This window comes from Urocampus carinirostris, chromosome 10, assembly GCF_059441175.1.
Source record: "Urocampus carinirostris isolate Australia breed hairy pipefish chromosome 10, RoL_Ucar_1.0, whole genome shotgun sequence".
NCBI classification, from domain to species: Eukaryota; Metazoa; Chordata; class Actinopteri; order Syngnathiformes; family Syngnathidae; genus Urocampus; species Urocampus carinirostris.
Window position 1 is genome coordinate 39,614,893 of NC_142358.1, and position 22,977 is coordinate 39,637,869.

At 44.6% G+C, this 22,977-nt stretch overlaps 1 protein-coding gene across 1 annotated transcript; it reads right to left on the reverse strand.

Moving 5' to 3' along the window:
* Positions 1 to 426: 426 nt before the first annotated feature.
* Positions 427 to 22,804, reverse strand: LOC148358913 (cytochrome P450 2F5-like). Its single transcript, XM_088345648.1, has 9 exons — positions 22,488 to 22,804; positions 16,818 to 16,980; positions 13,277 to 13,426; positions 10,633 to 10,793; positions 8,841 to 9,017; positions 5,742 to 5,883; positions 4,085 to 4,269; positions 3,884 to 4,025; positions 427 to 935 (listed from the first exon to the last, which is right to left on the reverse strand). Exons 1-9 carry the CDS (start codon positions 22,656 to 22,658, stop codon positions 751 to 753), a joined length of 1,476 nt encoding a protein of 491 aa, XP_088201774.1. The 5' UTR covers positions 22,659 to 22,804; the 3' UTR covers positions 427 to 750.
* Between the last annotated feature and the right edge of the window lie 173 nt (positions 22,805 to 22,977).

Here is a 22,977-nt window from a genome sequence, read left to right on the forward strand (position 1 = left end):
TTACGTTGCGTTTCTCACAAGTTTTATTGGAAGAAGGAGAAAGGGTTGCGCCCAAGATCCGGTGATTGCTGGATGCGGGAAGCAGGTCGCTCTGAACACGGAAGATCTTCCGTGGCGAGCGGTGTCAGGAACGGAAAAACGGGTCTGTAGCTGGGACAGGAGGAAAAACGTGGTAGGGGTCGTAAGCAGGGACGGAAGAGTAGACGTGGTCAGGATCAAAAACGGGTCGAAGCCAGAGGACAGACGGCAGCGAAAAACAGGTGGGAGTCAGGGTCGAAAAAGGCTTGCCTAGAAGTAACTGAGGTTCTCAGACGGACTGACAAAAGGAGACAGATTGTAGTGGGTTTAAATAGGGACAGAGAGCCAATCAGAGTCCGGGGCAGTTGGCGCCAAATAAGCGGGCACATGACAGAAAAGCACACTCAGTCATTTAGAGACCAAATATTTATTGAAAAACTTTTTAATAAAGGTTCACATTTAAATAACTGCTTAAATTTTGTTCTAAGTTCTTGTAAATACAGACTACTATATATGGTAGTCAGAAAACAAATGATTACAATCTTAAATATGTCGGCATTGGCATAAAAGCATTATTTTAGCAGAATAGTGTCCTTGTCCCTACTGAATTCACATACAATTACAGATTCCAAGTAACGTCTGGATCATTTGATACACAGTTTTTAAAAACATCTATGACTTTGTAGCATAGCATCAAAATCTCATGCTTAAGGTTTCATACATCATGCATATTCAAGCGCGAGGCGTGGCCACAATGGCGTACTTGCGCGGCACATTAGCGAAGCTGCTGTATTCGGGATTCAGGTCCACGGTGTCCGGTCCGTCGGTGTGGGAAAACACAAAGTTTTGCAGGAGACACACCATGAAGAGGAAAATCTCCATGCGTGCCAAGGACTCCCCGACGCAAGCCCTTTTCCCTGAAGGAAGAAACGAATAAAGTGAGCTAACTCAATGTAAGCATCGGTTCCTTTTTTTCCAAAGCATTCTGTTCTGTATTAAGTGCGAGTGTAACCCAGAAAAGATAGATACGTTATTTATCCCTGTATGGAAATTCACACTTCCAGCAGTATCCTTGTGTTGTTTATTAGCAGATTAACAAATTGGCCTCGGGGTGCTGTATTCAGCATTCCGGACGCTAACGTGGAGCGACCCGGCTTCAGCGCTGTTAGGACAGACAGAGACACAAAATCCTGCGGGGAACGGAGAGGAGGCGGACTCGCTATCTACGTGAACACGAGGTGGTGTAACCCTGGGCACAAAGATTTCCGGACGTCGAACTTTTGGCCACCCGGAGCCGTAAAACACAGCAACCTATACAGAGACACGAAAGCCTGCGGGAATCGGAGAGGAGGCGGACTTGCTAACACAAGGTGGTGTATCCCTGGACACAAAAAAAAGATTTCCATCTGCCGCAGGGATGTCGAACTTTTGGACTAGCGTGTGACGTCATCCACTCCGCTACAAGCACCACTAGGGCATCATGTTAATCTGTTAATAAACAACAGGGTAGACTGTTGGAAGTGTGAATTTCCCTACGGGGATGAATAAAGTATCTATCTATCTAGTTAGCAACAGCGGAGTGGATGACGTCACACGCTAGGCCAAAAGTTCAACCACCTTGTGTTCATGTAGATAGCGAGTCCACCTCCTCTCCGTTCCCCGCAGGATTTTGTGTCTCTGTCTGTCCTAACAGTGCTGAAGCCGGATAGCTCCGGGTAGCTCCAGGTTAGCGTCCGGGATGCTAGACGTGAGCCGCGTTTCCGTAAAACACAGCAAACTGCACTCCCTGTACTCTTTGATGTTTTTCACCAGCACAGCCAGTTCGTCGGTCTTATTTGGTAGAGAGTTCACATTTACCATGATTACGGACGGTACCAAAGACTTATAATGCCGCTAGTCGCTTAGCCTTATCTCCGGCTCTGCAGCCACGATAGGGCCCCCTCATCACGCGGGCATGAGAATTTTTCAGGGCAAGGAGTTGATTCCTCGAATAAACGCATTTTTGTGCGTTAAAACCCATAACCATAGGATAGAAAGTCATCCAAAGTGTAGTTGTCAAACGGGACGAAAAACACCGAAGATAGAAGCAGACACTTAAAACAATAAATCACAAAAAGAGCGAAAAAACACTGAGCTGCTGGAAAGGCTGCGGCTCGCGGCGGCGCCTATGATGTAAAAGGTATAATACGAAGCGAACTGAACACCAGACAACTACGAGGTGAGTTGATTGGAATTGCTAATGTTCTTAAATGTATTTACGCATTGATCTCCCCACCATTACAAGCTACGAGTTAGCATTACTGTTCTTTCTTCTGCTCCCTGTCATTTTGGAAGTAGTTCCAACATAGACTACCATTATGAATGAAAAATTTTATTTGAACATCAAAATAAAAACTGAACAAAAACAGTAACTCAACAACAAAATAGCGTTACATAATATGTTCCAAAAGGGGTAATAAGCATATGCTTGTGTAACGGGTGTAATAATAACTTGTTTTATTGAAATTCCTGCTGAAATATGTGTATAGTTTTTGGTAAGTGTCCTGCAATGATGAGTCCAACAGTGCCACCTGCTGGTATGGAGTAGGGTTTGGTTTGGCATCTTTTGGTGCTCCACAAAAGAAGTTAATTTGAAACATAATAACCACAGCTGACAAATCTCTCAACATGCACAGTAATGTGATTGATGTTGTCAAGCTGTTTGGATTTATTTTCGTTTTGTTTCTGTTGTGCTAAAATGTTAATTCCCCTTATGGAGATCAAAGAGATTAAAGCCAGCAGAGAAGCTAAACAAAAGTTATTATTACACCCGTTACTGTATTCCCTACCCCTTCATCTTCCCCACCAAATATACCAATGATATAACAACAATTGTAATAATATTAATAACAGTTTTGATATAAGAATAGCAACAATAACACAAAGTTAACTAGACGCACCACTCATACCCCACCCTCCTCATCTCTGTATTTCGCCAGGAATGTTCCTTTGTATCTAAACCTGAACATGAATGTGGGAACAAACCAGAGTGCCCGGAGAAAACTCACACAAGCACGGGGAGAACATGCAAACTCCAGATGGGGAGGCTGCAGTAGCTAGACTTGAACCTCTGCACCGTGGGGCTGCACACCCTATTCACCCATCCGCCGTGCTGCCCCAACTGAATTCATGTTAATAAATAAAAATGGCAATAAAGAGTAAAAAGGCTTTACAGCACAGGTGTCAAACAGGCGGCCCGCGGCCCAGATCAGGCCCGCTAAGGGATTGAATCCCGCCCGCAAGACAGCACTCAGAGAAGCGAAAGAGAAAAACAAGCTGCAGGTTGAAATATGTCCACTTGATGTTGCCAAAGCCAGGGGCCTCTCACAAAGACACTGTACTTGTATTTATTTCTCTCTCTCTCTTTCTTTTCCACCCATTTTCTCCCACTCTGTCTCTTTCACTCTGTGTCTCTCTTTTTCTCTTCCTTTGTTTCTCTTTGTCTCTTTCTCTCTCTGTGTCTTTTAACCTCTTTTGCTCTAACTTCCTTTTTACCTTTTATTCTCTTTCTCTCTTCATACCCTTTGTGCTTTCTTTTCTCGTTGCTCTCCTTCTGTCTTTCTATTTCTCTCTGAATTTCTTTCTTCCTCTCCCATTCTTTTCCCCCTCTCACGACTTTTTATCTTTTGTTTCTCACACTCTCCCCCTCTTTTTCTTTCTTTGTCCCGCCCTCTCTCCTTTTCCCTCCCTCTTTCTCTTATTTCTTCATCTCTTTTTCTTTCTCTTTAATCTACTCGTCCGGCCCCCGAAAGATTGTTTGTTCTATCGTGTGGCCCCCGAGGTGAAATGAGTTTGACACACCTGCTTTACAGGGATTTTTTTTTACCTGCAGAGAACGGAAGAAAAGCAGGATTCTTCTTAAAGTTGCCATTATGGTCCAAGAAGTGCTGAGGGTTGAAGGTCCACGGTGTAGCCCATTGCTTCTCCTCTTTGAGCACCGAGTGTAACAAGGGGAGGATAATGGTGTCCTGTAAATGGAATACATTCATCATCCACGTCATCTTCAGCTCAAACATCTAAATCCAACCTTTGGAATGAGGTACTCCCTAAAGGAAATATCTCGGAGGGCGTAGTGAGGGATGCCAAAGGGCACCAGGTCCATCAAACGCTGCATTTCGTGAAGGACGGCGTCAGTGAAGGGGAGTGACTTCCTGTCCTCCATGCTGGGACAACGCTGTCCAATCACGGTGTCGATCTCCTGCTGCATACTCTCTAAAAGGAAATGTCAGACACATTTCTCCTGGAGATATGAGGGTTTTTTGAAAGTCTTGGTGCTGTCTGCTGGCATTTTATGCCCACAGAAAGCAGGAGAACCTCGTTAGGAACATCTACTACTTTGAAGGCAAGCTTGTTGACAGCTTTTTTGATAAGATGTGCAGTATCATCTGATCATAGGTTTACCCAGTGAAGGAATTTATACATCTGACTATAAAGGATATTATACACACTGCTCACTCGATATGGAGTTTCTAGCAGTATCGTGCAGACCCTTCTATGTACCGGGAGAGTTAACTGTGGTCTTTGTGTTTGCTGTTTACTTTCCACCGCTAACCGTTTCACCGGATGCTAACGTTAGCATAGCGCTAAATCTCCTGCCCGCTGCTATCAATAAACAGCAGCTTGCACACCCCAACGGAGCTTTATCGTCGACGGCGACTTTAATCGGGCATGTTTATGGACTGTACTCCCAAATCCATTCAATTGTGGACTGAGCAACTTGGAAAAACACTGGACTATGTGTAATGTAAGATCAAACATCAAATATTCCGGTTGTATCCAGCAACTCTGTTTGACCCTCACCCCCCTCATCAACCCCCCCCCCCCCCCCCCCCGGAGGAAAACAAAGCCTACTTACAACAAAGTCAGTTAGTTCTTTGTTCCTTTATCTCTTTGTTTCCTTATCCTCACTGTAAATGTGGAACTGGAGTCGTCCAATTTCGTTGTCACAGCATATCCCATGTTGTAACAATGACAATAAAGGCATATTCTATTCTGTTCTATTCTATACGATTGAATTCAACATTTATTGAGTTTAATGCTGGAGTTATTTACTGACTGTGCCTTTATTCAATGAGCAGTGAAAGTTCAGGGCACCCTGGTAGGAAATATTGTTTAATGTAAGGCTGATAAGATAATCAGCACATCCAGGCGCAGAAAGGCCCTGATGACGGAGGACGACAGGCATTGTTTTGAGAAACGCTCTCCGTTATTTTGAGGAACCACAGACATCGGGACGCTCGTCTCTGAGATTGTGAAGCTCACGTTGGGCTTCATTGGCACCCCCATGGGAGGAGCCGGCACACCATCTTGCGGAAGGACGTGGGCCGAGAGGAAAAGCTAGAGGACTTGAGAAGAAGGCTTCCCGAGACTCAAACGACACTAATTCGACTAATTTCGATGGAGTACACTTAGTTAAATTGCTAATGAAATTAAATCTGCCCCCGTGCGAAAATGTCGGCTTTCTTGTTCATCTTTTCCATCAAGAAGCAAGCGCGAATAAATTGTTCGGTGAATGTAGGTTGTGTTTGGTTAATGGAGTCAGATAACTAATTCGAACAATTTGGTAGAAACTAAATTTTAATATTTAATTCCTAACACCAATAACTCTAAGTTAAGCTGCATAACTGATAAAATCCCTACTAATGTATTTTATTTGATGATTGTGACAATTGCTTGTATCTGACCTTGGACTTTGGGGTATTTTATAAGTGCGCTTATAGCGAATCGGATGGTGGAGCTGGTGGTTTCCGTTCCTGCCAGGTACAAGTTCAGCACAGTGGAAACCAAGTTGTCGTAGTGGAACTCGGTGGTGGCCAGGTCTTTCTCCTAAACACGCCAATAAGAGGACATGAAGACAAAAAAAAATTACGATTTAGAGACTAAAAGATGTGTAACTGTCACACTATTTCCCCTCCTAGGTGACGCCAAACTGGGGGGGAGTGGCAGGAGAGTGCCCAACTGCACCCGAATAGTCACCTATGAAACGTTTTGTTTTGGGGTTGTATTTGGCCTTCTACGAGGAAAATGATGTGTCAGATCCTGACATTACCCCTTCCCCGTAGGGCTGGGTCACTATCTGTCATGATTACTGATTTGACTCACCTTCCTCAGACTCGGATTCGCTTCCTGTCCCTATTTAAACCCATTCCTATCTGTCCCCGTTTGTCAGTCCGTCAGCGAACCTCAGTTAGCACTAGACAAGCTTTTTTTCGACCCTGACTCCCACCTGTCTTTTGCTCCCGTCTGTCCCCCGGCTTCGATCTGTTTTTGATCCTGACCACGTCTACTCTCCCGTCCCGGCTTTCGACCTTTTTTTGTCCCCGACCACGTCTACTCTCCTTTCCCGGCTTACGACTCGTTTCTGACCCAGACCACATTTTTGCTCTCCTGTCCCAGCTACTGACCCGTTTTTTGTTCCCGACACCGCCATCGCTCGCCACGAAAGTCCCACTGTATACTTGAGACTATCTCTGTCATTGTCACGTCTTTTCAGGGTTTTATTTTCCTTGTTTTGAGACTACAGAGACCATTTGCTACTTTGCACTTCAGTTATCACTGGTTACTCTTTCGCAATAAACAAAAAATAATTAAACTAAATGATCGAATAATACTAATTAAAAAAAAAAAAAAAAAAAAAGGTGTTTTGCACCATTGAGGAACGTTTCAGACAGCCAAGATTCAGGACAGTTGACCAGCACTTCTTGACTTGAGATCTCCGATGCTGATTGGCTAATTCATATTACAGTGTCTTTCATACAGTACCGTGACCATACACTAGAGGTCAGTTTTTGTTTGGATCCCATTACCACTAGGGTTGTAGGGGCACCATTTACTGTGGTGTGTCTATAGCAGGGGTGTCAAACTCATTTTAACTCGGGGGGCCACACGATGAACAAAAATTCTGTCGGGGGCCGGACTAGTAGATTAAAGAGAAAGAAAAAGAGAGATAGAGAAAGAGGGAGGGAAAAGGAGAGAGGATGGGACAAAGAAAGAAAAAGAGAGCGGGAGAAACAAAAGATAAAAAGTCATGAGAGAGGGGGAAAAGAAAGGGAGAGGAAGAAAAAAACTCCAAAGAGAAATAGAAAGACAGAAGGAGCAGAAGAGGTTAAAAGACACAGAGAGAAAGAGACAAAGAGCAACAAAGGAAGAGAAAAAGAGAGACACAGAGAGTGGAAGAAACAGAGTGGGAGAAAAGGGATGGAAAAGAGAGAGAGAGAGAAATAAATACAGTGTACATAAGTAGTGTCTTTGTTCGAGGCACTTGGCTTTGGCAACATCAAGTTAACATATTTCAACCTACAGCTTGTTTTTCTCTTGCGCTTCTCTGAGTGTTGTCTCGCAGGCCGGATTCAATTCCTTAGCGGGCCTGTTCTGGCCTGCGGGCCGCCTGTTTAACACCTGTGGTCTAGAGCAAGTACAGCTTGGCCAACAAGGGTTTTCTGTACTTGTTTTTTGTGACATTGTCATGGGTTTTGTTATTTAAAATTGTTTTTTTTTTCATGAAGACACAGTTCCTGGCTCCTTGCATTTGGGGGCTCTACCACTGAACATGACAAAATGACCACACACTCAAAGGACACACCAGAAAGAATCCAGATCAAGCCACCTCCATAATCCTGTTCCGGCAGCAGGGGACCTAGAGGACTGAGGACGGCCCCAAAGTTCTGATTAGGTAAAGGTGGGTGCTTTCCAACCACTCCCAGTGTTCATTTTACCTGTGAAAAGTGATGGGTCCCCGGGACTCGCATGCTCAAAAATCTACGGGTCCCAACAGAGATCTATGGGTCCCCAAAATTTAGTGTTATCGAGGTTGAAATTGCAAATTGGCGACAAATATATAATATACATCTATATATTCATTCAGTTTTAATCATCACAGTTAATTGGTAATACAAAGCAGTTATCACAAAAATATTGTACATTATACTAAATAATATTGCTGAAATATTAGTCTATATATTCATGCAGTTTTAATCACTTCAGATTTTTCAGTTCATATATTCTTCGTGGTTTGCTGTCCCGCCACAGTTGTAATGCCTTCTCAAGGTCCAATTGCAGCAACCAAATTTCCATAGCTAATTTGTGGTTTTCATTGTCGATCCAATGTGCTTTTCTGAAAGTTCGTATTGCGAAATCATTTATGCAATCCAGTTTTTTTGTCACGCTGGGTACACGCATCACAAAACAACTAGCCTCCATTATCATCCTCATAGCGTAACCAGGAATATAATTGAGTCCATTTTGGCAAAAATGTCCTTTTCTTGCTAGGGGTATTCGTTTGTTTGTTATCTTTCGTCGAATCGTTCGCTTCAAAACGCGTGTTTTCCTTGCCTCCGCCATCTTCCGAAGAATTTCTCCGCCGTTATTTCGTGCTGGAATTTGTTGTTACCACTTTCTGTATTATTTTTCGACTTATTACCGACACTGACGAAATGACCAATTTTTGGTTGATTTGCACCTAATACCAACTGTTTTTACGGAGGCATACATCTTTCACTCGACAACCACCAAAACAATGAAGTCACCTCGAAGCAACGAGATCTCGTTTGCCGAGATCGGCGCGAGACCAAAACAACAATGGCGGATCTGCCTGACGAAAAGTTTGGAGTGCGGTAAAAATTTGTTAAAAAAAAAATGTAATCGGGTAATGACACAATGCGTCCCCAGCAAAAATGATGCGTCTAGGACACAGGGAAAACGAGAACACTGCACTCCCCTCAGATTGGCGCCCTCTAGGTGGAATACGGTGTGGCAGATCCCGACAGTAACATTCATATCCAAACCTGATCCAGTCTGGTCAAGAAGCAGTCAATGAAATCTCGAGGACACCCGGGGCTGTGCGTTTTCTGGTGCTCCTCAATCTTCTCCATCATGAAAGCTCTCAACTCTTCAACCCAGGCGAAGATTTTTTGGTGTTTACCAGGCAGCCACTCCATCAATCGAGGGAAAATATTGTAGAGCTGCAAAAGAATCAAACAGAGTTGAAGCGAACAAGGACCAAAATGGCTTCATAAATCTGTTTTTCTACACACATATACACTGTTAAATATAATTGTCATGAACCGGAACAGGATCAGGACCCAAACGCGTGACGTTACTCACACAGCCTTTTATTTTACAGGAAATGGGGAGTCGTGCACGTTAGGCAGCAGTCTGACGTGAAATGATTGAGCCAGAGGCCCACGAGATCGATACCAATAGCCTGAGTGGATACCGGACAGATGGGGTTGATACCGGACAGGTCGGACAGGCAGGATAGATGATGAATCAGGATATCGAAAATAAACAGGACAAACTTAACGGGAATGAAAACTGGAGAAAATAATAAACAGGACAAAAATAGACGAAAATAAAACTGGAAACCGAAATTAAACAGGAACAATACCGGACAGGAAATGCCAACAGGAACAGGACCGAGTCAAAACCCACGTACTGCGGATGCAGAAGTTTGTTGACGGACTGACGAAGGAAAAAATGAAAGCACTGAGCTTAAATAGGCAGAAAGCCAATCTGTCAAAGAGCCGCAGCTGGTGCCACACAGGCGGGGCCAATTGGGCGCCATGGCAACCATGACAATAATGTATTCTAAACATTCTGCTGAGCAACCGGTGATAGTGTCATGATTACTGATGTGACTCAGCTGTGCCCGCTCATTTGGCGCCAACTGCCGCAGGTTCTGATTGGCTCCCTGTCACTATTTGAACCCAGTCCTGTCTGTCCTCTTTTGTCAGTCTGTCTGCGAACCTCTGTTTTTACAAGGCAAGCCTTTTTTCGACCCTGACCATTGCCTGTCCTGTTTTTGCTCCCGTTTGTCTCCGGCTATGAACCGTATTGATCCCGACCACGTCTGCTCTCCCGTCCCGGCTTCCGACCTCCTTTTGTCCCCGACTACGTCTTCTCTCCTTTTCTAGCTTACGACTCCGACCACGTTTTTAGTCTCTTGTCCCGGCTACCTACCCGTTTTCGTCCCTGACACCGCCATTGCTCCCCACGGAAGATCCACTTCTGCGTTCGGAGCACAATCCAAGTACCAGAGCGACTTGCTTCCCGCGTCCAGCGAACACCAGATCGTGAGCGCAGCTCTTTCTTTTTCTTCTATTAAAACTCGTGAGAAATGCAACGCAAGTGGGTCCTGCCTCTGTTCTGGTTTTGACATCTGATTTACCTTTTGAGTCAGCTTAATCTGGATTTAACTATCTTGGTATCAATGTGGGGCAGCACTGCTGCACAGTGGTTAGCGCGTGTGCGGCACAGTTCTGAGGTCATGAGATCGAACCTTCCTGTGTGGAGTTTGCATGTTCTCCCCGTGTTTGCGTGGGTTTCCTCCAGGTACATACCCAAAAACATCATGTCAGTTTAATTGGCCGGTCCAAATTGTCCCTAGGTGTGAATGAGTTGTCTGTCCCTGTGTGCCCTGCGACTGACTGGCAACCGGTTCAGGGTGTCCCCTGCCCACTACCTGAAGATAGCTAGGATGGGCTCCAGCACCCCCGCGACCCTACTGAGGATAAGCGGTGCAGATAATGGATGGATGAATGAAGTTGTAGCTTGCAAATTCAGATAAGGTCTCTTCACCTGCCCCCAGGGGCTGCTGCCGAATCTGATGGTCTCGGCGAGGATCTGCAGAAGGTGCAGGAAGTGCTGGTCGTCGTAGGTGAAGCGCTGACCAAAAACCAGGCAGCAGATCACGTTGGACACGCTGCAGCTCAGGAAGTAGCTGGGATCGAAAGGAACGGCTGAAAAAAAAAACGAAAAAGCTCGTAAAAAGAGCGCTGAGGTACTTTCATTCTATTATTAAGGGCTTTATGTCACGGTTGCCATGGCGCCCAATTGGCCCCGCCCGTGTGGCGCCAACTGCGGCTTGTTGACAGATTGGCTTCCTTTCTATTTAAGCTCAGTGCTCTCACTCTTCCTTTGTCAGTCCGTCAATGAACCTCTGCCCCGCAAGACGTGGGTTTTGACTCTGTCCGGTTTCCTGCCCGGTATCTATTTTTGTCCTGTTTATTATTAATCTCCAGTTTCGTTCGCGTCTAGTTTGTCCTGTTTAATTTCGATATCCTGTTTTGATATCAATCCTGTCCGGTATAAACCCCATCTGTCCGATATCTGTTAGGGCAATTGGTATTGAACTCGTCGGCCTCTGGCTTCGTGTCATTCCACGCCAGACTGCTGCCTAACGTGCATGACTGCCCCATTTCCCATGGCTATTTAGTTGGCTTTTTACTCTCTTAGCTAGCTATCTTGCCCCTTTACATGTTTACCTTTTTAGCTAACTATTAAGCTATCTTTTTAGCTATTTATCAGGCCATCGAGCTAAGTTGCTAAGTTGCTATTTTAGAAATTCACATCAAATTGGGTACCCTTTGCGCTAATTAGTAACAAAAAGTTGCTCTCAGCTTGAAAAAGGTTCGAGACCATCTAAAAACTGTCAGAACCCGAACAGACGGTGGACCCAAACGCGTAACATTTTCTCACCAAGCTTTATTCTACGGAAGCGGGGCAGTTATGCGCGGGAACACAAACGCCAGCGATTCGGCGATCACTGGGCAAAAGAAATGGGGCAGAGAAGTCAGGCGTGGGAAAACAGGAAACCAGTGGCAGACGAGACTGACACTGGACAGGACGAAACAGACGGGATCGATACCAGATACAGGATACCAGACAGGACGGACCGGATCGATACCGTATACACGAGCAAGAGACCGGACAGGACGGGATAGTCTGGATCGATACCGGATACATGAGCAAGATACCGGAGAAGACAGGATGGATGGGATCGACACCGGATACAGGATGCACAAGCAAGATACCGGACAGGACGGGACAGACGGGATCGATACTGGATACACGAGCAAGATACCGGCCAGGATGGGACAGACGGGATCGATACCAGATACACGAGCAAGATACCGGACAGGATGGGACAGACGGGATCAATACCAGATACAGGATACCGGACAGGACGGGACAGACCGGATCGATACCGTATACATGAGCAAGAGACCGGACAGGACGGGATAGACTGGATCGATACCGGATACATGAGCAAGATACCGGAGAAGACAGGATGGATGGGATCGACACCGGATACAGGATGCACAAGCAAGATACCGGACAGGACGGGACAGACGGGATCGATACTGGATACACGAGCAAGATACCGGACAGGATGGGACAGACGGGATCAATACCAGATACAGGATACCGGACAGGACGGGACAGACGGGATCGATACCGTATACACGAGCAAGAGACCGGACAGGACGGGATAGAATGGATCGAGACCTGATACATGAGCAAGATACCGGAGAAGACAGGATGGATGGGTTCGTCACCGGATACAGGATGCACAAGCAAGATACCGGACAGGACGGGACAGACGGGATCGATACTGGATACACGAGCAAGATACCGGCCAGGATGGGACAGACGGGATCGATACCAGATACACGAGCAAGATACCGGACAGGATGGGACAGATGGAATCGATACAGGATGCACGAGTAAGATACCGGACAGGACGGGACAGACGGGATTGATACTGGATACATGAGCAAGATACCGGACAGAATGGGACAGACGGGATTGATACCGGATACAGGATTCACGAGCAAGATACAGGACGGGACAGACTGGATCAATACCGGATACAGGATACACGAGCAACATACTGGACAGGACGGGACAGACTGGATCGATACCAGATACAGGATACACGGGCAAGATACTGGACAGGACGGGACAGACGGGATCAATACCGGATACACAAGTAAGATACCAGACAGGACGGGACAGACTGGATCGATACTGGATACATGAGCAAGATACCGGACAGGACGGGACAGATGGGATCAATAACAGATACAGGATGCAAGATACCGGACAGGACGGGACAGACTGGATCGATACAGGATACACGGGCAAGATGCCGGACAGGACGGTACAGACGGGCGCGATACCGGATAATGGATACACGAGCAGGATACCGGATAGAGTCAAAATGCTTGCCTTTCAAGTGCAGAGGTTCGTTGACAGACCGATCAGGAGTGAATGAGAGCACAGCAGGCAACGAGCAGCAGCTGGCGCCAAACGAGCGGGCACAGGTGAGGGCAATCATGACAAAAACCAGGATGAGGTGAACCAACGCACAAGTTCAACCAAAACTGGACTCAAACAGAGCATAAAATCCAAAATTAAGTAAGTAGTAGAGGCTCCACACCTTTGGTTTTGTGAAAGCGTGCCAGTAGATGTTTGCTCTCCTCCTGGATCCACTCCTCCATCCCTTTGCGGCCCATCCCGAAATCCCGCAAGGTCATGAGGGTGAAACGCCGAAGCTGCCGCCAGCGCTCGCCGTTGCTGATGGCCAAACCTTCGAGGGAACGTGTTGTGGAGAATTATTTCCACATGGTATGTTAAAGGTAGGGCAGCACGGCGGCGCGGTGGTTAGCGCATGTGCGGCACAGTTCATGTCTTGGGAACCTCTTGCGAGGGTTCAAATCCAGCTCCAGACTTCCTGTGCGGAGTTTGTATGTTCTCCCCGTGCTTGCATGGGTTTCTTCCGGGCACTCCGGTTTCCTCCCACACTCCAAAAACATGCATGTCAGGTGAATTGGCCGGTCCAAATTGTCCCTAGGTGTGAATGTGCGAGTGAGTTGTCTGTCCCTGTGTGCCCTGCGATTGGCTGGCAACCAGTTCAGGGTGTCCCCTGCCCACTGCTCGATGATTGCTGGGATAGGCTCCAGCACCCCCGTGACCCTACTGAGGATAAGCGGTGTGGCTAATGAGATGAGATGAGATGAGATGTTAAAGGTACGGTGCTGGAATGGAAAACTTAAGGCTGCCGTCGTGAATTTAAGCCAGGAGTAACGCGTGATTTGCGTACAAGTACATGCTTTTATGAGGCGCGCTTGAATAAACTCTTTTTTTTTTTTTTTTTTAAGGGTTTTGGGTTGGCGTTTGGATACCTGTCAACCTGAACGTTTCTGCCGTACAAAGAACCGTTGTTATGCATTTTAAGACGTGTACGACGTACAAGAAAATCTATACGGAAAAACAAAAATTTGTCAATTATGGGTACCATCATTATTACCCGATTACTTTTTTTTTAAACAAAGATTTACCGCACTCCAAACTTTTCGTCAGGCAGACCCGCCATTGTTGTTTTGGTCTCTCGCCGATCTGGGTAAACGAAAAGGCAAATCAATCAAGTCAAACGAGTTCGCCGCAGTAGCCTCTAACTCGGTATTGTTTTTTTCCGGTTTGATGCTACTGTCTGCCGCCTAGGGATTTCCCATCATGCATCATTACGGTAGTTGGGTAGTGAAAGGAAGTCCGTCTCTTTTTAGAGAACTGGCTTTTTCAGCTCAACTCATTAAAGAGAGCCGGCTCTCAAACAGCTCACTTGCTTTGATGCATTATATTACAAAATATGATGTTGTACAAAGAAGTTAAGAAAAAAAGGAAGTATAAAAGGAGAAAATGAAAAACGACAGGTTTGTGGTGATCCCTTTAATCAGTATATTACCAACAATAATTTAATGCCGAAAATGAATTCACAATTTGAATAAGAAAATCTACTTAATTATATTTGCTTGTATTTTCTCCTTTTATACTAAACCTCATTCATGTCGAGCAACTCAGGATCTCACAACAAAATGTTAATTAACAATATTTATGATATAACGAAACACGTGTACAATACAACATGTTAAACTACATAAATAAACACGTTTGAAAAAAAGTATGGTGTAAGATTATTTTGTATTTTGTAAGGGAAAATACCAGTTTGTAAGAGCATGGAGCCCTGGAGCGCCACAGGTATGTGTTTGGATTTGACTACAAGCAGGCCTTTTCTTACTTTCACCATTTTCTGCTCCACTGACAATTGGTTGGTTGGATCCCTTAACCCAGGGGTCGGGAACCTTTTTGACTCAAAGAGCCATAAAAGCAAAAAAATATTAATTTTATTTTGGGAAAGAGCCACACCATATATTATGAGACAAATTTACTAAATTGCTAAACCCGCGCCCCAGACAAAAGCTTAGTCTTCAGCACATTTATTTTTGATGATTTGATAAAAATGATGAAAAGAGAATAATGCCAGAGCCCCTGTCCCAAATTCAACAAACAGACCACTTTAAACTTGTCTCTTTCTTGCAATGACTCAAGATCGGTTAAACTCCTTTTGACCCTTTTTTTCATACATATTGGTTTCAAAACCAGATGCAAGCATTTATTTTGTAAAAACGTCACAACATTCTAAGAATAGGGAGCCTTATGTGCTTACCTTTGGCGAGAGATGGGAGGGAATGCTTGTACTTTTTGCATAGCTCCACCCATCCCTCCCACTCACCCAATCAAATGACTAAGTTCTCTTCCGGTGTTTTGGCGTATTTACAGTTCTGTGGATTCATCATAAAGTATCTGAACACTGAACACAGATTGTATAGTGAACTTTTAAATAAAGGATTCTTTAGCGTTGTACAGCCAAAACGAGTTTTTTTTCCCCTTTTTTTGTGTGACACCTTGACTGTAAATTGTAGTGAAAAACGTGCCCTATATATACTGCGAAGTGTTTCCTTTGCATTTAGCTTTGGTTGGGCTTTACGTGTACCTGAATAGCATAGACATACCCGGTTTTGAACAAGATGGAGAAATTTTGCATGCAATCAAATTGGTCTCTGAGCCATAGGTACTCATAGAAAGAGCCATATATGGCTCGCGAGCCATAGGTTCCCGACCCCTGCCTTAACCCATAGGGTGGTAGGGGCACCATTCCCTTTGGTGCGTATTGAATGATGCATGATGGGAAATCCCCAGGCGGCAGACGCATACGCACAGTAGCATCAAACCGCTCGCTGCGTTTGCAACGAAAAAAACGATACCGAGATAGAGGCTACCGCGGCGAACTCGTTTGACTTGATTGATTTGCCGTTTGGTGATAGTCCGTGTATACCGGATGGCACCCATCATTGACAAATTTGCGTTTTTCCGTACAGATTTTCTTGTACGTCTTAAAATGCATCATAAACCTACTTTGTACGACAAAAGTAGGTTTGACACACATAGTCTAACACAGGGGTGTCAAACTCATTTGAACTGGGGGGCCACACGATAGAACAAATATTCTGTCGGGGGCCGGACTAGTATATTAAAGACAAAGAAAAAGAGATAAATAAGAGAAAGAGGGAGGGAAAACGAGAGAGAACAAAGAAAAGAAAGAAAGAAAAAGAGAGGGGGAGAGAGCATGAGAAACAAAAGATAAAAAGTTGTGAAACCGGGGGAAAAGAAAGGGAGAGGAAGAAAGAAATCCAAAGAGAAATAGAAAGACAGAAGGAGAGAATAGAGAAAAGAAAGCGCAAAGGGTACGAAGAGAGAAAGAGAAAAGGAAAAAAGGAGGTTAGAGCAAAAGAGATTAAAAGACACAAAGAGAGAAAGAGACAAAGAGCAACAAAGGAAGAGAAAAAGAGAGACAGAGAGTGAAAGAGACAGAGACTGAGTGGGAGAAAAGGGGTGGAAAAGAAAGAGAGATACAGTGAGAGAGAAATAAATACAAGTACAGTGTCTTTGTGAGAGGCACATGGCTTTGGCAACATCAAGTTGACATATTTCAACCTGCAGCTTGTTTTTCTCTTGCGCTTCTCTGAGTCTTGTCTCGCGGGCCGGATTCAATCCCTTAGGCGGGCCTGATCTGGCCCGCGGGCCGCCTGTTTGACACATGTGGTCTAACACATAAAGCGGTCGTGTTGGTGAGTATGTACCGTAGCCTCTGGTTGCCCGCATGATGAAGGGAACCGGTCCCCTTCCGGTAAAATCGTCCGCCTGGTCCACGAGCGCTTCCTTGACCGTGTCGAAACCCACCAAGACCACGGCTCTCCGCCATCCCAGATGTACAGTCAAGACTGGCCCGTAGCGCTTACTCAACTGTGGATACAACACAAGTACGCAGACCTGTTCAGACATGCCAAAGACATTGAAGTGAGACCCACCAGGAAAAGTATGTGCGTGTCTGTGTGTGGAGTCAAACAATTTACAAGACGGGATCAAACAATGTCCAACTATTCACGTGTTCAAATTTAAATACGAAAAAACATTACTGGCGGAATACAGAGATGAAGAAAATGGGGTATGAGTGAAGCGGGAGATTGGGAATAGTGCGTCTAGATTCTAGACCACAGGTGTCAAACAGGCGGCCCGCGGGCCAGATCAGGCCCGCTAAGGGATTGAATCCGGCCCGCGAGACAACACTCAGAGAAGCGCAAGAGAAAAACAAGCTGCAGGTTGAAATATTGCAACTTGATGTTGCCAAAGCCAGGTGCCTCGAACAAAGACACTACTTGTATTCTCTCTCTCTCGCTCTCTCTCTCTTCCACCCCTTTTCTCCTACTCTCTCTCTCTCTCTTCCACCCCTTTTCTCCCTCTCTCTCTCTCTCTCTCTCTCTGCATCTCTCTTTTTCTTTTCCTTTGTTGCTCATTGTCTCTTTCTCTGTGTCTTTTAACCTCTTTTGCTCTAACTTCCTTTTTTCCTTTTCTCTTTCTCTCTTAATACCCTTTGCGCTTTCTTTTCTCTCCTTCTGTCTTTCTATTTCTCTTTGGATTTCTTTCTTCCTCTCTCACGACTTTATCTCTTTTCACGCTCTCTCCCTCTCTCTCTTTTTCTTTCTTTGTCCTGCCCTCTCTCCTTTTCTTTCTCTCTTTCTTTTATTTCTTTATATCTTTTTCTTTCTCTTTGATCTACTCGTCCGGCCCCCGACAGAATGTGTGTTCTATCGTGTGGCCCCCGAGTTAAAATGAGTTTGACACCCCTGTTCTAGACTATGGTTAAATTTGTGTTATTGTTGCTATGGTAACTGTTATTATTAATATTATTACTATTGTTGTTATATCAAAATGGCGGCGCCCTCTGTTGGCTGCGGCTGCATCGGCTCGCTACAACGGGTCAGGTGTATCGACATTTCGTTCTGTGTACATTGTTACAAAGAATGACAATACAAAGGAAATTATTATTATTATTATTATTATTTAATAGGGAAGATGAAGGGGTAGGAAATATAAGCATATGCTTCTTACTACCCCTTTTTGAACATATTATGTAATATTATTTTGTTGTTGTGTTGTTGTTTTTGTTCTGTTTTTATTTTAATGTTCGAATAAAGTTTTCATTCATTCATTCACTGTAAACACAGTAAGTGAAATATATATTTTTTTAATGCAGGCTGCTTCGTTTGAGGTGTTCTTCAAAACTTTAGAAATTAAATATTTTCTCCATGTTAAAAATGCACAACTGAGTTCAAAGAGCCTTTGTGTCATTTTTTTACAGGAAGACAGAGGCCGACGAGCTTGAGACCGGATACACAAGCGGATACCGGACGGACGGGATTGATACCAGACAGGAAGGACGGGACAGACAAGATCGATACCGGAGACTGGAGTCGGATATCAGACAGGACGAGACAGACGGGATCGATTCCGAACAGGATACACAAGCAGGATACCGGACAGACGGGATTGATACCAGACAGGAAGGACGGGACAGACAAGATCGATACCGGAGACTGGAGTCGGATATCAGACAGGACGAGACAGACGGGATCGATTCCGAACAGGATACACAAGCAGGATACCGGACAGACGGGATTGATACCAGACAGGAAGGACGGGACAGACAAGATCGATACCCGATACCGGAGACTGGAGTCGGATATCAGACAGGACGAGACAGACGGGATCGATTCCAAGCAGGATACCGGACAGACGGGATTGATACCAGACAGGAAGGACGGGACAGACAAGATCGATACCCGATACCGGAGACTGGAGTCGGATATCAGACAGGACGAGACAGACGGGATAGATTCCGAACAGGATACACAAGCAGGATACCGGACAGAGTCAAAACACAAGTCTTGCGGGTGCAGAGGTTTGTTGACGGACTGACAAGGGGTGAGTGAGATCACTGAGCTTAAATAGGAGAGAAGCCTGCTTCATTTGCGCCGTTCTTTAAAAGTTAAAAAATCAAATTTTCTCCATGTTAAAAATGCACAACTGAGTTCAAAGAGCCTTTGTATCATTTTTTTCACCACGCTTATCTGCTTTTTTCTTACTTTTTTCGTCGGTGTTGCGGACACAGAGCGCATTACGCTGGAGGGACAGAGTGATATCACGCGCGTGGTTGTGGATTTCTTTAATCGTAGGATGAAAATGATGGAAGTAAGAAAAGGACTGTTTCAAATACAGTCCAAATGCCAATTGATGGCGAAGAGGACATTTCTGATGTCTCGCCGCTTTCCTTCTACTTAAGAACAGTGTTCTCACTCTCCGTTTGTCGGTCCGTCAACAATCAAGACGTGGTTTCTGACTCGGTCCTGTTGCATGTTGGTATTTCCTGTCCGGTATTGTTTCCGTTTATTTTGTCCTGTTTAATATCGGTTTCCAGTTTCGTTACCATCTATTATTGTCCTGTTTATTATTTTATGCAGTTTTTGTTACCGTCTAGTTTGTCCTGCTTAATTTTGATATCCTGTTTCATTATCAATCCTGTCTGTCCCGTGCTGCCCGGTACCGATCCCATCCGTCCGATACCTGCTCGGGCAATTAGAATCGATCTCGTCGGTCTCTGGCTTCCTGTCTTTCCACGCCAGACCGCTGCCTAACGTGCATGACTCCCCATTTCCCGTAAAATAAAAGGCTTGGGTGAGAAACGTCACGCGTTTGGGTCCTGATCCTGTTCCGGTTCTTGACAAAAAAAACCAACTATGAGAATACCTCAAAAACATTACAAAAATATTTCTCAAATACTGCTTTGGAAATACATCAAAAATATGTTTATAGAAATACTACAAAAATACCATGTCATACTACTATAATACAAAACAAATATTACTACAGAAATACTACGACAGAAGTATTACAACTGAAATACTGCAAAAATACAACTAGAGTGATACTACAAAACTTTAATATGGAAATATGACAAAAATATTACAAAAACAAAACTACAGTCATAGTTACTCAATCAATTTACTATGAAAGTACTACAAAATACAACAGAAATACAGTAGTGCAAAAATATGAAAAACAATTATTGAGTATTTCTACAAAAACACCAAAAAAATGCAATTACTGTAATACTACAAAAATACTACAGACATGCAACAAAAAAACTGTCAGGACCAGAACAGAGACAGGACCCACTTGCGTTGCGTTTCTCACAAGTTTTATTGGAAGAACGAGAAAGGGTTGTGCCCACGATCCGGTGATCTCTGGACGCTGGAAACAGGTCGCTCTGAATGCTTAAATGGATCTTCCGTGATGAGCGATGGGGGTGTCGGGAACGAAAAAAAACGGGTCAGTAGCCGGGACAGGAGAGCAAAAACGTGGTCGGGGTCGGAAGCGAGTCGTAAGCCAGGAAAGGAGAGTAGACGTGGTCGGGGACCAAAAGAGGTCGAAAGCCGGGACGGGAGAGTAGACGTGGTCAGGATCAAAAACGGGTCGAAGCCGGGGGACAGACGGGAGCAAAAACAGGTGGGAGTCGGGGCCGAAAAAGGCTTGCCTAGTGTAAACTGAGGTTCGCAGACGGACTGACAACAGGTGACAGAAAGGAGTGGGTTCAAATAGGGACAGGGAGCTAATCAGAGTCCGAGGCAGTTGGCGCCAAAAACTACTATCATAATACAACAAGAATACTTCAGTAATACTAAGAATTTACTTCTATGAAAAAACTACTGCAGGATTACTACAAAAATAAAACTAGAGTAACGCTTAAAAAAAACTACTGTTATTCAACAAAAATCCGACTACATCAAACTAAAAGATACTTTTAATCTCAATATCAAATGAATTGCTTAAAAAAGGGACCTTATATATTAATTTGCTTTAATTGTGAAAGTTTCAAAACCAATTTGATAAATAATCTAGTTCAAAAGAACTATACCACGTAAATGTCTGCATGTATATTTATTGTCAGATAAAAAAATTGGATTTTTTTTCCATAATCAGCCCCAAACTTTTGAACCCGATGCGGCCCCCGACTCCAAAGTTTTCCATCCCTGGAATAGAACATGGAATGAGTTCTGTCACGGTTGCCATGGCGCCCAATTGGCCCCGCCCGTGTGGAGGCAGCTGCGGCTCATTAACAGATTGGCTTTCCGTCTATTTAAGCTCAGTGCTCTCGTTCTTTCTTTGTCAGTCAGTCTCCAAACCTCTGCCCCGGAGGATGTAGGTTTTGACTCGGTCCTATTTCCTAGAGTAAAGAGTACTGTAACGCGTAATTAATACAATTTTGTGATACTACTGTCATTACTACTTGGTGCGTTATTCCACTAGTCATTAAATGCAGATCATGTTTTCCAATGTCCTTAATGTCACGGTTGCCATGGCACCCAATTGGCCCCGCCCGTGTGACGCCAGCATATTGACAGATTGGCTTTCCGTCTTTTTAAGCTCAGTGCTCTCACTCGCCCTTTGTCAGTCCGTCAACGAACCTCTGCCCCGCAAGACGTGGTCTCTAAATCGGTCCTGTTGGTATTTCCTGTCCGGTATTGTTCCCGTTTATGTTGTTCTGTTTAATATCGGTTTTCAGTTTAGTTCCCGTCTATTTTTGTCCTGTTTCTTATTTTCTACAGTTTTCGTTCCCATCTAGTTGGTCCTGTTTATTATCGATATCCTTATCCATTATCTATCCTGTCTGTCCCGTCCTGTCCGGTATCGACCCCATCTGTCCGATATCTGCTCGGGCAATTGGAATCGATCTCATCGGTCTCTGGCTTTCTGTCTTTCCCCGCCAGACCGCTGCCTATCGTGCATGCAGGGTTGGGTAGGGTTACTTTAACTGGATTACTTTCAATGACTTTTGGATTACTCCAATACCAAATATGCTAATAAAAGACAAAAGAAACTAAATATGAAAAAAAATACTACATTTTGTGCAGGCTTGGGGAGTAACGGAACACATGGAACGGCAAAAAATGATGTTGGCTAGCTGTTTGGATTTATTTTCATTTTGTTTCTGTCGCATTTTATGTTCGTTTTGCCGGAGATCAAAGAGATCAAAGCCAGGAGAGAAAGCTTACCTCGTGTTGTGAGTCATAATTGTATTCTATTTAGTTTATTTTGTCTTTTATTAGCATATTTGGTATTGGAGTCATCCAAAAGTCATTGAATGTAATCAAGTTAAAGTAACCCTACCCAGCCCTGCGTGCATGACTCCCCATTTCCCGTAAAATAAAAGACTTGTGTGAGAACGTCACGCGATTGGGTCCTGTTTCCGTTCTGGTCCTGACAGAGTTCTAGTATGGATGCAAATAAACAAGTAATAATTAAATTTTGCCCCCTCTTCTCCACGACGGAGCGGGTCCAGGGTCCAAAGAAAACCCCCACGGATCCAAAAAGTACGAAAAGCCCACAAGTAGTAGATCAAATCGTTCGCTCACCTCGATTAAAGTTTTATAAGGCGCTTTCTTGTCCAACTGGTGCAGGTTTCCAACGAAAGGAAGACGAGGAGGTCCCGGGGGGAGTTTCAACGCTGACAAGTTGCTCCGATTTGTCTTCAGGAAGCAGAGAAAAAGGAAAACCCCGCAGAAAAACAACAACACAAGCTCCATGATGGTGGATCTTTTATCAGGTCAGGAAACTATAACCCGAAGGAACCTTTATCCTGCATTCTTGCACAACGAATCGTGCAGCAAATCAAAAGTGTGGAAAAACAACATCGACAAACGCTCTTGCGCGTCAACGCCCACTTTTGGACGTTCGGTTTTGTAACCCCCTCCAAAAATGCGTGAGAATAACATTTGAACACGCGTGATTTTATTGAGATAAAGGAAGTGCTATGGAAAGAGAATTGGAGGTCAGTGCCGCTACTGGCCAGCAGAGGGCATGCTCGCTAGAGTACAGTGGGACCTCGCTACTTCGCGCTTTGAC

Bases quoted from the DNA above. Each gene is read 5' to 3' on its own strand.
- LOC148358913 (XM_088345648.1), bottom strand. From the start codon at position 22,658: ATGGAGCTTGTGTTGTTGTTTTTCTGCGGGGTTTTCCTTTTTCTCTGC. The intron at 4,270-5,741 runs GTCAGATACAAG...ATTTCCTTTTAG, and splicing joins AAAATACCCCAAAGTCCAAG to AGAGTATGCAGCAGGAGATC. The intron at 4,026-4,084 runs GTTGGATTTAGA...TTCCATTTACAG, and splicing joins GGGAGTACCTCATTCCAAAG to GACACCATTATCCTCCCCTT.